This window comes from Piliocolobus tephrosceles, chromosome 5 (assembly GCF_002776525.5).
Source record: "Piliocolobus tephrosceles isolate RC106 chromosome 5, ASM277652v3, whole genome shotgun sequence".
Lineage (NCBI taxonomy): Eukaryota > Metazoa > Chordata > Mammalia > Primates > Cercopithecidae > Piliocolobus > Piliocolobus tephrosceles.
The window spans coordinates 162,055,251-162,072,604 of record NC_045438.1 but is presented as its reverse complement, the minus strand read 5'-3'; the positions used below and the strand labels follow the sequence as shown (position 1 = coordinate 162,072,604).

At 42.2% G+C, this 17,354-nt stretch overlaps 1 protein-coding gene across 1 annotated transcript in view; it reads right to left on the bottom strand.

Annotated features, from left to right (window-relative positions):
* Positions 1 to 16,651, bottom strand: part of F13A1 (coagulation factor XIII A chain) — a 170,215-nt gene extending 153,564 nt beyond the window's left edge. Inside the window, exons 1-3 of the mRNA XM_023221138.2 lie at positions 16,407 to 16,651; positions 14,403 to 14,550; positions 1,342 to 1,530 (exon numbers count right to left, since the gene is read on the bottom strand). Of these exons, the coding sequence (XP_023076906.1) occupies positions 1,342 to 1,530; positions 14,403 to 14,532 (319 nt within the window). The 5' untranslated portion in view covers positions 14,533 to 14,550; positions 16,407 to 16,651. The remainder of the gene's footprint in view (positions 1 to 1,341; positions 1,531 to 14,402; positions 14,551 to 16,406) is intronic.
* Between the last annotated feature and the right edge of the window lie 703 nt (positions 16,652 to 17,354).

Sequence of the window (17,354 nt, the reverse complement as noted above, 5' to 3'; positions counted from 1 at the left end):
CATTTATAGCAGATATATCTCTTACATTGTTCATTTACTAAAACTTTTACAGCAATTCTTTTTAAAAAGGGAATGGTGATAACAGGCATTTCTTTCTAATTTCTGATTATAATGAAATTTGTTAACTTTTTTCCACTTAGGATATCAAAAGTTGTTGTTTTGATGTAAACAATCTTTATTATCATTGAGGTGTTTGGTTTTTTTTCCTAAATTTTTCCCCTTAAACTCTTTTTCTTAAACTGGATGCTGAATTTTATCATGTACTTTTCAGTGACTACTGATTCAATTGCCTAATTTTTTCCTTTAATTTGTGCATAGGATTATATGGGCAGATTTCCTATGTTGTGCCACCCTTGCTTCTCTGTGTGTGTATTTCCTTGATAATCTTATAAATTCCTATAGAAATGTTTACCAAAATGTGTCAAATGTTAATAGCTATAACTTAAGAAAAGGGTTCCATGATCAAATTAATTTAAGAAGCACCAGACCAAAGTTAAGTGGTCCTTCCCCAAACCTTTGAAGCTAATGTGCATTGTTAATTTTCAAGAGGAGATTAAAGGCTGGACGTAGTGTCTCATGCCTGCAATCCCAGCACTTTGGGAGGCTGAGGTGGGAGGATAACTTGAGGTCAGGAGTGGGAGACCAGCCTGGACAACATAGTGAAACTCCGCCTCTACCAAAAATACATCAAATTAGCTGGGCGTGGTGGCGTGCACTGCACCTGTGGTTCCAGCTACTCTGGAGGCTGAGGCACCAGAATCACTTGAACCCAGGGGTGGAGGTTGCAGTGAGCTGAGATCGCACCACTGTTCCAGCCTGGGTAACAGAGCAAGACTCTGTGTCAAAAAAAAAAAAAAAAAAAAAGGTGATTAAAGTACAAAGTGTTTAGTGAACTTTATTGGACTATCCACTTTTCATGGGCCATCCCATGGGACTAGATCAGAGCAGAACCAACTTTGGGAATGCACACATGGGTTGTATGCTAAGAGTTACAAACATTTTCAGCACATGAGACCAATTAAATCATGGAGATAAAAGTTACAACCATAGGACGCTAAAACCATTTGCTTAAGGAAGAATAATTTAGTTAAGCGACACTTTATACCAGTTTTACTTACTTTTATTTATATGAGATTTTCCCTTTTGGTGGGCCCACGTTATTAATCTTTGGCACTACACAGACCAGTCTTAGAGCTCAGGATGATTCAGGGGCTGGATGTCATTCCAGCTCCCGCCACTGTTGACATATGACACTAGGAAATCACACAACTGTGCCTGTACCTACCTCTCTCTACAGTGCAACCTGTGGTGTCAAGACTGGGGCTTGCACGTGGCACTCACCAATGACGTATTCCACCCTGAAGAGATCCCGTCTGGGGTCATATGGACGATTGAAGTCAATCTGGATGTAGAAAGGCTGCCCTCTGCGGACAATCAGCTTGTTGTTTTCGTACTTGTCAGTGTGGTGGTCCACCTTGTTCGTGTCCCATCTCTCCTTGAATAGGTGAATGCTCGTGACGTTAAGAAACTCTATGAACAAGAAAAACAATTAAAGAAAACAATCAACTAACTTTCGTTTAAACACAAACTCAAAAACAAGATTTTTTTCCTGAAGAAGGCAGGTAGCAAGGTCTGCTGAATGAAACTCTGTAGGAGCGTAGGAGGCGGGGGTAGGGGGAACACTGTCTCGAGAGTCAGCCTCTTGTGACATTCTTGTTTTTGAAGAGAGCTTTTTAAAGCTGTCTCCACCTTTGATCTCATTTCAGTCCACAAGGCACTCACTGTGGGATAGATGGATGCCTGTCTGGGAGATCCAAATACAGAGAAGCTAGGGCCAGAGTTGAAGTCTTCAGGTTCTCAGTCTCACGCTGGTTTTCGTTATGTTAGGAGCTTCCCATCATGTCACTGCCTCACTCTGTGACTAACCAGGCAGAAGCAGGGAATAGCCACTTCAATTTTCTTATCTTTCCAAAGGAAGGAATCAAATCTGACAAAGCCTCAAGGGGACATTTGAAGGACAAAGTTAACCATTAATCCAAAATTCTCCTTTTACCTCAAGAAGGGTCAAATGCCCCCTCCCTCTGTAATTCTGAAAGTAGATCTCAGCCCTCAAATGCAGGAAAGAGAGGGGGCAGGTCTGGAGAAGGACACTAACATTTCCATGAGATAAATGTGATTGTTTTCAGTTACACAGAAACTATCCTCAGTTCAAAAGTCAAAACCTGGACTGTCTGATGCCGACATTCACAGGTTTTTCTTTTGATTTGTGGCATCAGGAGTGTAAATGCCAATCATATGTTTCTTAGTTGTCTAACTTTGTATGTGTGACTTAAATTCATTCCTTCATCATAGAATGGAGACACTAATATTAATTTCATAGCCTAACATGTTCCACATCTTACAGGACTGTGACAGGAGACGGCATGAGATGACACGTATGCAGGCATTTAGCAAAGGGTATTACACGTGAAAGTCAGCTCTCCTCCTGCCCTTTTCCCCTTCCCCTCTGCGAATGATCATAGATGAAAGAGGGAGTCATCCTACCTCCCTGTCCTCACTGTACTTTACAAGATCTAGTCTAGAGACTGGTTTCTACATGTGCATTTGGCGTCGTAAAGGGTTATTGGGGAGAAGGTGGGGTGGGAAGGTAGAAGGGTCAGCAGGGGTGCCCTGGCCTCTTGCCCTCCCCCTCTCTGGCCCTGCCTGATGCATGATTTGCCCTCATGGCTATAAGCACCGTGTGCACAGAAAACACAGCTGCTGAGCTTGTACCCATACTGGGGCATCTCCTGACATACTCTAATGGCTTCCTTTACCTTTACACGTAAATCCTGTGCAGGATGCCCAGTCCCTTTGGACTCCATTGTGTTCCGTAGTCAAAATCAACAATTTGGGCTCTTTAAGATTCTCTTCGGTCGTAAAGCCCAGGAATCCCTGAAACACTACTGAGCAATTCAAAATTCAGGCAATCCTGAGTTTGAATCTCAGGTCTCAAAATTCCTTTGTGAAGGTACTTTACCTTTCAGAATCTGATTTTTCTTATTTTAAAATGAAGATACTAATACCCTAGAACGTCTATGAAGGCTCAATGGGATAACGATGCAATGGGTCTGGCCCTGTACCTGGCACATAGTGGGTCCTAGGCTTACTGTGGCTCACTGCCCCTAAACTGTGACAGCCATTTCACAGGGCATGGTGCTCCATGGGTTACTCTGACTGCAGCATTACAGCAAGTAGAAAGTGCAGGATGCAGTTTTATTTTTACCTCATCTCAGAACCCTGTTGTAGTACACGTTCCCCTGAAGGGCACTTTCTTTCCATTATGCTGTGAGCTAAAGATGTTTAATTCTCTAGACCTCTCTATTCCAAGCTGTTATTCTCCTGAGTTCTCTGGTCTTATTAAGGCCACAATCCCCAGTGATAAACCAGCCCAAGAATGAGCTGGAGAAGCACAAATGTCCCTGTTGAAAAGGAGCCTAGCAGTCAACTCCTCTGGTCCTCTTTCTTAGCACAGCGTCTTAAAAAAAAAAAATTTTTTTTTTTAAATAGCTAAAAAAGTCCTTAGAAATGGGTTTCATCAGTTCTCCACTTACCAGTACCAATGGAAGGAATATACTGATATTACATCCTTACGGAATCTCACAGAACAGCAATAGCATTTTCTCAGCCATCTGGTAAAACTACCATATCGTGTATGAAACATTTTCATGAGAGCCCTACTACTTGGGCTTCCAGCTTCCATTTGAACAAAGAACTCATTATTTCATTGGGCAAACAGTCCATTTTTAAACAACTCTAATTATTTGAAAACTTCTCTTAAGATAAACTGACATCTGCTTCCTTGTAATTTTTCTAACCACAGGTCCTCGTTCTGACTTCTGGATAAATATAGAATAAGTCCTCTTATTCATTTTATCTGGCACTCTCTAGGTATTTAAAGACTGCTCATAGGGTGTTTTTCTTGAGTAAAACATTCTTCATTTATTTAACTGTTTGTTTGTTTGTTTGAGACAGAGTCCTGCTCCATTGCCCAGACTGTAGTGCAGTGGCATGATCTCAGCTCACTGCAACCTCCACCTCCTGGGTTCAAGCAGTTCTCCCTGCCTCATCCTCCTGAGTAGCTGGGACTGCAGGCACTCGCCACCATGCCCCACTAATTTTTGTATTTTTTTTTAATTTGGTAGAGACGGGGTTTCACCATGTTGGCCAGGCTGGTCTTGAACTCCTGACCTCAGATGATCCGCCCACTCGGCTTCCCAAAGTGTTGGGATTACAAGCATGAGCCATCGCACCCAGACTATTTAACTGTTTTTAAGAAGTTATTTCTAGAACTTTTATCCAATACTCTGTTTGGAAATAGTTTCCATTTTGTCAATTTCTCTTTTGAAGTGTTGTTTTCTGGAATTAAGTACATTACTCTAGTTGTGGTTTTTCTGTAAAAAAAAAAAAAAAAAAAAAAAGAGAGAGACCATTACATCTTTTAAAATAAATAGTGTATTTCTATTATTTCAGCTCAAGATATTATTAGTGTCTCGGATACTCTTAATTCACTATTGATTTATATTATGCATCTGATAACAAAACTGTTAAAACACATTCTTTTTTTTTTTTTTTTTTTTTTTTTGAGACAGAGTCCTGCTCTGTTGCTCAGGCTAGAGTTCAGTGGTGCAGTTTCGGCTTACTGCAACTTCTGCCTCCTGGGTTCAAGCAGTTCTCATGTTTCAGCCTCTCAAGTTGCTGAGACTGCAGGCTCACACCACCACACCTGGCTAACTTTTTTTTTTTTTTTAGTAGAGATGGGATTTCACCATATTTGTCAGGCTGGTCTCGAACTCCTGACCTCAGGTAATCCACCTGCCTCAGCCTCCCTTAAAACACATTCTAATGTTATTTCTAGCAACAGTGGATCAAAATTCAGTTGAGGCCCCTACAAGTCACCCACTCATGTTGCTACTATTTGGCTATATTTATTTGTGCAATTGTTTTCTTCTGTTTAGTTCGATGTTAAGACTTTGCATGTGTTAAATTTCTTCTTATTGAGTTTGGTTCACTGTCCCATGCTCTTAAGATAATTTTAACCCTTAAGTATGCATTTAATACATTTAATATTCTCCCTAGCTTCTTGTCATATGGGAATGTTGTAAGTGTGCTATTTTATGTTGCCACTCAAGACATGGGTATAAATGTTGATTAGGTAACTGTCTAATAACTACTAGCTAAGTAAACGCACAGCAGTAAATGCTAAAAGGTGGACAGATAATTATGACACAGTGTCAGACATCTCTGACAAAGGAAGTAAAGAGTACTGAGGGGAGTATCAGGGAGGAGCTCCTAACCCACATTTACGGGGTGGAAAATAAGGAAGTTCTCTAAAGAAAGTGAGACATAAGCAGTGGTCAAAAGAGGGGTCAGTTGTCCATGTGGAAAGGGAGATGGAGAGGAATGCTTCAGGCGGAGAAAGAAGGATACCTGAAGACTGAGGCAAAGAGAGTGCGTAGTTGCTTAAGAAGTTGAAAGATGATGGTTGGCTGAAATGTACTAGTGGGAGCCACGGTGGAAGAATAAGGAGAAGCCTGCTCGTCACGCAAGCCTTGGAGACCATGTGAAGGAGTTTAATTGCATGGTGGATCCAAAGAACAATCTGAAACAGCAAACTGACATGATTAGACTTATATATATATATATATATATATTTAAACTGCTTCTGGTGGCAGAGAAGAAAAGGGGTTGGAAGGGGCAATGCTGGAAGATGAACCCAGTTAAGAAGCTGTTGCTGTGTTCTGGGTGAGGGGCCATTTGAGTTTAGCTTGCATGTAGAGGTTCAAGGCACTGCTCCTCTGGTACTCCTGGATTTGCCTTCTCTATTCGTACCCTCCCTCCTGGCATGATAATGTGCCCCTGAAATGAGTCCTGCCTTAGCTTCCCAAGCAGCTATGCCTACAAGGCAAAGTGAAGTTGGAGAGGGAGAAATCTCCAAGCATTTCTTTGGTATCATTGGTAACGTCTTATCCATCCTAGTTCTCATTGCACATGAAAATCTGGCTTTCCAGCTTTACATCCTAGCCTAGTGTACCTGGTTCATGTCTAGTGAGACTGGTTAGTGCTAGTTTTATGGAATATTGACAGGTAGTGGAAGAATTAGAGCTCCATGGTTAACCAGTGTGGAAAATGCTGGCCTAACCAAAGCTGATCAGGATTCTTTACTGAAGCATTCATGTGAGATTTTAATATGCTGATGTACACCACAGATATCCGAGAGGGGCAATGGTTTCCAAACTTAAATGACTATGGAAACTTTTTTCTTTGGAGATCTGCATTTTTCAGAATATGTTTTTGGAAATGCTTTACTACTTACTAATTGTGCAGCCTCGGAAAAGTTATTTAATCTCTCTGAGCCTCAGTTTTCTTATCTTTAATATGGGAATGAAGTACCTATCTTAGAGAGTGGCTGACACCTAGTACATTCTTAATGAATGTTTGTTATTATTATTATTATTATCATTAAGAGAAGTAGAAGAGCTTAGTAACAGCATAAACTGTGGAGCCAGGCTGCCTGAACCCAAATCCCAACTCTCACTTACTGTCTTTGTGACCTTGGTAAGTTATATAAATGTCCTGTGCCTCAGTTTTCTCATCTGCAAAATGAAGTTGGTGGGAGGATTAAATGAGAAAATGCACGGAGTGCTCTATCATAGGGCCCAGTACATGGTAAATGCTCAGAACTTGATGGCAATAATAATCATAATAGCACAGAGCATTTGGATGGGCCCTTAGGACCAATCATTAAGAAGTCAGGCATCTGAGAAGGCATGGTGGGAGGCTGGAATCTGAGCCATGGAAGTCACAAGGTAAAGAAGGTCCCTGGGAAGCTTTTTAGCAGTGGCCTTCCAACCTTCCCAGGGAACCATGCCCTTTTATACTCCTTGTCTTCTGAGCAGACAGGCTTGCTTTGAATTTCCACAGGTAAATAGAAAGCTTTTCTCCTCTTGATTCTCAGGAAACCTCTGTCTTTTTTTTTTTTTTTAAAGTATTGTAATTAATTTCTTTGTATTATCTTTATATAGGTGACTTTTTAGCCGTGGGATTGTAATCCCCTTGAAGACTGGACCATGTCTTAATTATCTTGCTATAGTGCCTGGGGCAATGGGCAAAAATGCCACAGCAGATGTGCCTCCTTTCATCTGAACACCTTTTACCTGAAATTCGGAGCTTAGAGTTGATCATTTCAAAATAAATTATCTCATTTACTGTAGGATTAATCATCAGTGTCCTTTAAATGTCATTTACCACTTTATTCTCAAAATATGCTACCTTCAGGACATGTTTATATAGTCGAAGGTATGATGTGGGAATCTGTAACATAAGACCACCAGATCAGCAGTTTCGTTTCCCATTGGAATAAAATACTGTCTTTCTAGCCTGCTTGTACTGTGTACCAAAGGCTGAGAAAAAGGGTGCTGATTAATGCCTTCGAGAATAGAAAACTTAAGTCAAAAAAAAAAAAAAGATAAAACCCCAACTCACAGGTTTATAGTTTTTTCATAGTGAAAACAAACAAAATATATATCACAAATATATATTTCTTTATATATAATATATAAATATATATTGTTTATACTTACATATTGTTTATATATTATATATTACATATGTTTATATTATATAATAGATATAAACAAATAATATATTACGAATACATATTTTGTTTATATATTATATATTATTTATATCTTTAAATATTATATATTTTTTATCTATAATAGATATAAGCAAACAAATACATATATATGTTTATATATATTTGTTTGTTTTCACTATGCAAAAACTATAAATCCATGAGTTTGGTTTTTAAAAATATATTGTTTACTTATATAATATATAATTTTTATATATTATTTACATATATAATATATTGTTTATATATTACAAACAATATTTTATATTATATATGTGTATATGTTATGTATAAGCAAACTTTAGATATACATATATATAAAGTTATGTATATGTAAAGTTATATGTATAAAACAAAATTTATTTCATTGCCCATGAGTCAGCCATCCACAGGTCAACCAAGTATTTGGTTCTTATGACAGCTGATAATATCAATTGTTTTAAATTATATCATCTATATTGGTATATTTTTGACATTTAATTTTAAGCATGATGTTTTTTAACATGTTACTTTTTCTTGGTGACCTTTTGATTCTCTGTTGCAATATCACTTTAACAAGTCAATGCCTCAGGAAAAACATAAAATCACGGTGGTACTATAAGTGGGAAAAACTAAGGCAGTGATATGTAAAACTTTCCTGTGTCATCTCTTAAAAGTCCGTCTTGGGGACTGGGCGCGGTGGCTCATGCCTATAATTCCAGTACTTTGGAAGGCTGACGTGGGCGGATCACGAGGTCAAGAGATGGAGACCATCTTGGCCAATATGGTGAAACCCAGTCTCTACTGAAAAAAGATACAAAAGTTAGCTGGGTGTGGCGGTGTGCGCTGCAGTCCCAGCTACTCAGGAGGCTGACGCAGGAGTATTACTTGAATCTGTGAGTCCGAGGTTGCAGTGAGCCGAGATGGTGCCACTGCACTCCAACCTGGCGACAGAGCAGGACTCCGTCTCAAAAAAAAAGAAAAAAAATGTCCATCTTGAAATGATTTAAACAAAGAAAGACATTTCATAAAAAATAAAACTGGGCTAAAAAGTGAAAGATTAAAAGCTACACAGAGAGGTTGAGAGTTTAAAGGAATAATGTTCTTGACTGTAGTCAAATAGAAAAGACATGAGGAAGCTTAATGGGTTGTCCAAAGTATTGGGAATAGAGGTGAGGTCCTCAATACCACCAATTAAACAGAATTTATTTCATTGCCCATGAGTCAACCACACACAAGTCAACCAAGTATTTGGTTCTTATAACAGCTGATAGTAACACAGACTCAGAAGATGACTGTCACAAAATATGAACATAGACATAAAAATATCATAGTCCATTCCATTGTCCATTTTGCCTAGGAAATGTCCCTTGCCATGGAGTGTGTTCTAGCGAGCATTGATTAACCTAGCATATTGATTCTTGCTTTGTTTATTGGCTTAACAAGACAGTTTAGATGGAAAAAGCCTTATCATCATCCAGGCTCCATTTGCCACAAACAGGAAATGAATTTGCTTCCCCTGTCCAAACCTAGTTCCTGGCAAAATGGAACGGCTCATTGCTAAGCCGCCTTTTTTTTTTTTTTTTTTTTTTTTTTGAGATACTGTAGCTAGAAACTTGGCAGCTCGCTCTTTCAAAGTGACAGCTTTCAAAATGTCTACCTAACACAATTTAGCCTAATTCCAAACATACTGGATAATGAACTGTAAAAGAAAAGAAAAAAATCTCCGGAGAAGCAACTGCCTCCCTGTCCTCCTACTCTTTCTCTAATATGAAAAAATGTAAATTATTGTCTCCCTAGATCGTAAAATATTCTTCAGAGAATGATTATACCTGTCACAGATGGGATCTTGAGATAAGTTAAATGTTTAGGTTTATATTCTAGGAATTCCCTGGTGAACTGAATTCTCCATGCAGTTTTTGGTAATATTATTACTAAACTATAAGCATAAATGCTATCCAAGAGAAACTGGTTTGTTTATGTATTTAAAAAAAAAACAAACAGGAAAAAGACCTCTTTCTCACATTTCTTTTGGGTGCCCACAATTTTAACCTGTCCTTAATTAGAATGACTAAAAACATTTTCTTAAGTCGCTTAATTTATAAAGTGTTGCTATTAATACGTCCTGGACCCTATAACATTGAAGCATTGCTCAGGTGCTCAGAGGAAGCTGGAACAAGAGAAATGAGCCCCATACCTGCAGGGGCTAAAATCCCTCTGGTCTATTCCTCTTCCTCTTCTAGCCTGGAGTGTCCAAATGTATCTCCTGTTCCCCATTTTCTCCTTACACTTTTTTTTTTTTTTGAAACGGAGTCTTGGTCTTATTGCCTAGGCTGGAGTGCAATGGCACAAACTTGGCTCACTGCAGTCTCCGCCTCCCAGATTCAAGTGATTCTCCTGCCTCAGCCTCCCAAGTAGCTGGGATTACAGGCACCCACCACCACACCCAGCTAATTTTTGTATTTTTAGAAGAGACAGGGTTTCACCACGTTGACCAGGCTGGTCTCGAATTCCTGACCTGGTGATCTGCCCACCTTGGCCTCCCAAAGTCCTGGGATTACAGGCAAGAGCCACAGTGCCCAGCCCTCCTTACCACTTTGTAAAGCATAATTCTGATTATGTATTTCTGCTAATTAGAATCCTTCTCAAGTCCCCCATTATCTGCAGGAGGAAAGCAAGATCCCCAAGGCCTTGTTATGGTGTGATACCTGCCGTATTTTCCCAGGCTTGCATCTTCTCTTTCGTCTTTTAGTCACTCCTCACTTGGCACATACTGTTCCCTCTACTGCAATCACTTTTCCATGTGCTCGCCTGTCAGGAACACTCCTACTCATCCTCTAAGTCCCAGCTCCAATATCCTTGCATCAGGAAGCCCTCCTCATCCTCTTCCCCACTCCACCACACCACTAGACATTGATTTCTGTTATTTCACTGAAATTTGCATAAATCACAGTCACAGTCTTTATTACACTGAATTGCAATGATCTTTTATTTGTTTTGTCTCTACACTGACAGGTTTTTGAGGCCAGGGACTGACTGACTCAACTTTATGTCCTCAGGGAGAACCTGAAGCAGCTCCTGACACATATGTGAAAACAAGTGTATATTTTTCCAGGAACTCAGTGAAAGGAGGAACTGCTGCTGGACAATAGCATTTCTCAGTCATACACTGAATGCCTCTACGTCTCTCAGTAACCTTTAATCCAGAGATTGCACAAAGAGGAGGCTTATCATTAATTGGTTGATTTAATTCTGACAAGGAGTGGTGGGATGGAGGAGATTCTCAGGAAGGTATAAGACCCCATTCACCTGAAAAACTACTAGAACCTACCTACGTTTAATTTTTTCATAGAGCCAGGCTTGCTTTCCAGTTTTAACTCAATACATTAGAACTGTCAAATGATTCCAATTGCTGCTACAGATGGTCACCTATTGTTAACAATATAAAGCCAAACCAGACCAACAACATAAGATTTCTTCTGGAATGTTACATTTCCAGCTACACATAACCTTTCAGACCAGGCAGGCAGTGGAGAGATTTTTCAGAAACACCAACTAAGCCTGCAGAGTGGTCTATTAGAAACTGATACAAATCCAAATCTCAGGAGATCGTCTCAGTACCTTTCCTGGCTACAGCTGAATTCAAAGGGTGACATTAAGGATGCCTAAAATCATGCAAGGATGTCAAACGCTACCACTGACTGGCTGGTCCCACCTCTGGGATTTCAGTGCCCACCTCAAATATTTCATTTTTTTCTTGAATATCATGGTGTGCATGAGAGGAAACTTACCTGAGTTTATACATTTTAAAATATAGACTTTACTAAAATCATTCTTAACCAAATGTTACCAAAGCTATGACTTAAGGGTACTATATACACTCAGTATACCTTATAACATTGTATATATCACACACAATGATGGGCAGGACTCTCTGCTACAGAACTATTAGAAATGAAAAACTAGCCATTTCCCCCCGCTTCCTCTTCTTGCCTCTCTGCATTTCTCAGTCAATATTACAAGAGCAGCTTGCTAATGGGAAGAGTGGCCACTGAAAAAAATGGAGACAAGAGTTTCACTTGGGGCTGGTGTTTCCGGAGCCAAAGTCATCATCCGTAGATTTGGTGACCACGGATACAAGGCTTCTTAGAGGCCACTAGTGGCTACTGAGTGAACTGCATGAAGATAGCATTTTGAAAATGAACGACTATGCTTTCCAAGGTTTAGTCGCTTAGCAAATTTCGTCCCTTAGGGAGAAAACTTGATATATAAAGCCAGAAAACCTGCTTTTAGAACAATTAAACATAAATCTGAAATGCAAAGGGTAACCAGGAGATAGACCTCCTTGTTCCGATGGTTTGTGTGCTAGTATATGTGTGTGTGGACAGGTTTATTTCCTGTCCTCGTCTGGGACTTGCTGTCATGATTCTGGGCTTCAGAAACCATATCCCCAGAGCATGTAACACTTATCTTGTCTGTGTGAAAAATATTAAATGAATGCATATGTATGAAATCTGGAGCTCGTTATTAATAATAAATTATAATGGCACTAGATCTGAGTCATTCAATTCACAAGTGATTGACTGTTTGTTCATTCATTCTACAGTCACCGGACATTCATACTCTTATGCCAGTGCCTCTAATGGATATCCCAGAATGTCACTTGGGTTGTAGACACATATGACTGCAAAATAAATAATGACTAATTTTTCAGAATAGTTCAGTTATGCTGCTCCCCACCTCTGCCTCCAGAAATCAACAAAAGCAGTAATCCCAGATTTTTTTTTTTCTTAATTGGCCTACCTGCACATATTCTCTGACAGTTTTTATGTCTTACTAGCAGCATTTTGTTCAGATGTCAGATTTATGGGGGCTACAGGTTGTACATATTCCCCATAGGAACAAGTATTCCTTGGAGTGTTTTCCTAACCTTGCTGGGGTATGATAAGTTGCACGTTCCCAGTCAATGAACACTTATTGGTCATGTGCTATGGCTCAGACATGATCATAGACACTGCTCACTAGATGCTCATGACAATCTGTGAAGTAGGCATTGCTTCCATTTTGCTGATGGAGAAACTGAGGCTTGGGCACCTTTATGACTTTCCCAGAATGAGCAAGAAGGGGCAGATGTGGAGCAGGAAGCCAGGTTTTCTGCCTCTGCTCTCTGCTTCCCTGTACTGCCTTTGTAGAGGTCCCCATTTTTCCCCACCAATCCTGGCAAGCGTGGCTGTGTCCTGACTCCTCATGTGGCAAGGGCAGCTGTGTCATTACTCCTCAGTTCTTACTGCTCACTTCTCCCAGTGCCTGCACCCGCTTTCCAGGGGCCCAGAGTCTTCTGTGCCACAGGGGAATTTTGCTAGAAGATGGAATACACAAAGGCAACCTGCTTAATAATTTGATGTCTGTAGGCTTTTCAATTTTATTGGCATTCTTAAAGAAAAAGACTCATAGACTGGGCAAGGAGTGAATATCAACTGCTTACCTTCAGCCTCTATTTCCTAACCTATAACATGAGGATGAGGACTTGTTGATTAGCAAGTTCTCCTAAACCCAGTTCTGTGGCTGTCATGGTTGGGTTTTAAAGAGTGGCACCCAGCTGGGAGAGAGACTTCAGAACTACAAGTTCATCTTAGTCCCTCAAACTCTACCACCTGACTGAAGATGCTCTTCTGTTCTGTGAACCTCTTTTCCCAAACTTGGATGTACTGGATGCCTCCCTGATTTCACTATTTGATATCAAATCATCTAGTGTGATAGTAACACAGTGACACCAGTCCACAACACCTGGGCAGGTGTCTGGCTTGCTGAATAAACTGTACTTCTCCTTTCCCTTTTCTATATGGAGCGATGCATCAGTCTGGGCTTTCAGGCATTGGTCTCCTTCCAACGAGGGGAATCAACCACACAGCTCCAGCATGACCATACTCACCTATCCCAGCAAATGGATGTTTTATGCCCAGTGAAACTCAGCACGGAACACCCTTAGGAGTAAAATTGGATGTTGTTGCATGAATGCTATGCCACTTGGGGACATGAGTCTGAATGTCCCTGCTGTGGCCCAGGGGAATGATGTCTGTATCACCAAACCAGTGCTGGCACCTGGGCCTTGTCACCGCTGACAGGGCTGAGAGGAGGTCAACTGCTGGCTGCTGTACCCAGAGCAGGTTTCTAGGGATCAGGCAGAGGCAAGAGGCTGGGGAAGCAGCTTGCCTTGCCAGCTCACCAGGCTGCTCTGGAGAGAAATAGAGGGCTTCTATCTCTATTACTGTCAGAGTCTGGCACTTCTCCCCGGCTCTGATATTCACAGCAATGGATGGAAAAGGGAGGAGGGAGAAGGAAGGAGGTGCAAGCCAGACAATCAAAACAGCCACAATATTTTGGAAGTGGAATATTCCAGCTAGAGAAAATTCTCTACAGCATTGAGCAGTAGGGCTGGAAGAGGCCCTAGCTAATCCAGCACTCTGGTTTTGTACAGGAAATAGTTGAGTGGCAGAAAGACAAAGCAACTTCCCTGAGGTTACAAGGTCAGTAAGTGGCAGAACTGGGACAAGGCTCTGGGTCTCTGGTGCTTTCATCACTTAAAAGAAAGCTTTTGCTTCCTTCCTTTATAAAACCAGAGATTGACAGCAGCCTTCCTTTTGTGGGAACCCCAGTGTAGACAGAGGATGTTTACCTGCAGGGAAGAGGGGCCAGGGCCCAGCTGTGCCTGGACCCGGAGTGGTGGGGAGGGGGCGTATGCTCTTACCTTGCAGGTTGACGCCCCGGGGCACCACGCCCTGAGGCTCCAGTGTGGGCAAGTCATCTTCCGCTGCATTAGAGTTATTGGGTGGAACCGCTCTCCTGCCTCCAAAGGCGACTCTGGATGTTTCTGACATTCTTAACTTTACAAGGTCCTTCAGAAACAAACAAACAAACAAACAAAAAAAAAGACAACAGAAACGGCATGGAAAGTGAGTAACATTTGAGACAAGGATTCCAAAATAGAGCAACAGACATATCTGTGTGATAGCAGTTGAGCAACACATTTTGCAGTTTGCATAAATAAAAACTGAGAAGTGGCAGCAATGATTAGAAAAATGATGGAATACAGTTCCCCAAGGATCTTGGGGAGATTTTGTGTGTGTCAAAACATATGGAAAGCAGAAGAAAAGGGGTTTATTTACATAAATATAAAAATTAAAAGATTTGTGGAGACCCGGATTCCCCTACCTTCCATAATCCTACAGCAGCATCTTTGCAGGAAATCTTTCCTGCCATATGCATGTGCTGTATCTATGTTCATTTCATAGAGATTTATGAGATTATAAGTCACTTTTAAGAATAAACTCACACAACCATGTCCAGATAAATGTTGTCTTCCAAAGCATTCACATTTGCAATTTAATTCAACCAATATTTATTGAGGGCCTACAACATGCCAGGCTGTGATCTAGGTACATGGCATACATCAGAGAACAAAACAGAATTTTTGCTCTGACAGATTATAGTCTGGTAGGGTTAGGGTGGAGCCCAACAAGAGCCATAAGTAAACCCAGTTAGGGGTCTGAGGAGGTAGGAACTGCTTTGGAAACAGAACCACATGGAGGAGGAGAAGGAGGTGGAGAGGTTGGGCATGCAATTTTAAACAGGGCTATCAATAGGCTTAGGAAGTCAGGGTTGCCAACATTTCCCATGCCCCAAGCCTGCTTCCCCTTCCTTTGGAGCTTGTGCAAGCACTGAGCCAGTTTAAACAACACACACCTGAAGGTCAGTGACCAGTAAGTACTTGTTGACCAACTGACCAAATGAAGGGGGACTTTGTTTCTGGGCCCAATGAAGGTTCCCCCTTGATCCCCTGGATTACCCAGTCATGACTCCTGGCGACTTGGCTATTTTCAAAAACCAGGCACACCCCCAAGAGATGAAGAGTCCCCATTGTAGAGGCCACCAGAGTAGAGAGATGGTTCCAGAGACATGTGGAACACTAACAACATGCTAGAGAAAAGACAACCACGCCTAAGGTGTTTGGTCTGAGAAGGAGACAGGAGTGTTTGACTGCATGAGGTGTGAATAGGTACCCCTAAGTATAGATAAACATATTTACAGTCATTGGTGAGCTGAGGGGGGAAGGGAGGGAGAAGACAGAAAAAGGGTTAATGATAGGGAGAAGGCTGGAGAGAGCCATCCTCTGGTGGGAAATACCAAAGGTAGGCTGTGGCATGGCTAGGGGTGCAGAACAGTGTTGGAAGACACACTGCTAAGGGGAAGAAGTGGGTTGCCCCAGGTGCACGCCTGACTGGGTGAATGCGTGGGGCGGGCAGGAGTCCTCGCTTCTGGGCGTGTCTAAGGAGAAGTGGCTAAAGTTCAGCTCCAAATTGGGATGGAGGAAGGCGATGCCGGGCGGGCTGTGCTCACTTGGTCCCACTCCCCTCACCTTTTGTGTTCCAGCTCCATAATCTGCTCCCCTGAGGAAAGGGGGCTTGTCCCTCGGGGAAGCACCCCCGACTCCCCCATCCCCATTTGGTGGCCTTCCAAGCAAGCAACGGCTTCAGGAGAGCTCCGTGGAGAGCCTGAGAGAAGTCCCGCTCAGAAGCTGGGCTGGGCAGGTGCGGAGCTGGGGGCGGGAAGCCAGGATTGGGCAAGTGGGACTGCCTGTGACCGGCGCCACAGGGCCCAGAGCAAGCCGCTTGCGGGTTCACCCAGGAAACCGAGGTGCAGGAGGCAGACGCAGCGGGCCCCTGGCTCTTAGGGTGCAGGGACGGCAGCTTACCTGCAGGCACTCCCCTCCAGAGGTGCCCTCGCGTGGGCTTGCTCTGTGCGCCTCGGGGACTTCCTCAAACGGACTCCGGAAAGACTAGACAGTTGGCTCTTAAATAACTTCCCAAGAGGAGCCCTCACCCTCCTCCCCTGTCCCACAGGGTTTTCTCCTCCCCCTTCTCCACAGCTGGAGCCCAGCAAGGGAGCTCTGAGGATTTTCTATTTACTTCATCCTGGCTTGTTATCCCGGCAGGTGCCTCCTTCTCTCCCACTTACCCCTCTGACTCCCAATTTCTCATTCCTGCTTCTCCTCCCCATCCCCACCCCTAGTTCTGCCGCCGCCCCCCCTCCCCCCCGCCCCCGTTACTGGGAGTACCAGGCAAGGGACCCTGCAGTGCCAGGAAGTTTCCACCCCTCCCTTTTGGTCAGAGGGTCTGGGAGGGTCTCCTTTACAAAGGAATGCTTTTGCCTGCAGGTCGGCTGCTACTGTGGCTTGGCAGGAGGGGTCCGCCCTCCCACAGACAGGTCACCCAGACAGTTGTGACCATGCATCCAGTGAGAGCAACGTGTCCCTCCTCTGCAAACAAGGCATGGTCTGCATTCCTGAATCATCCCAGAGCCACAGCCACCGCCTAACCACAAGACTTCCTGCAGGAATGGGATGCCTAGCCCCAAGGAACATGAGTAAACATCTTTAATAGTGCCATGCATATTAGAAAATCACACTTTATTTTCTCTGAAAATCATTTTAGTGCATGTTCAAAAATTAGAGAGAAAGAAAAGAAAATTTTCCTCCTAAAATTTTCCTTCCCTTCCCTTTCCCTTTCCTTTCTTTTCCTTTTCCTTTCCCTTCCTTTCCTTTCCTTTGCTTTCCTTTCCCTTCCCTTCCCTTCCTCTTTTCTTTCTTTCTTTTCTTTCTTTCTTTCTTTCTTTCTTTCTTTCTTTCTTTCTTTCTTTCTTT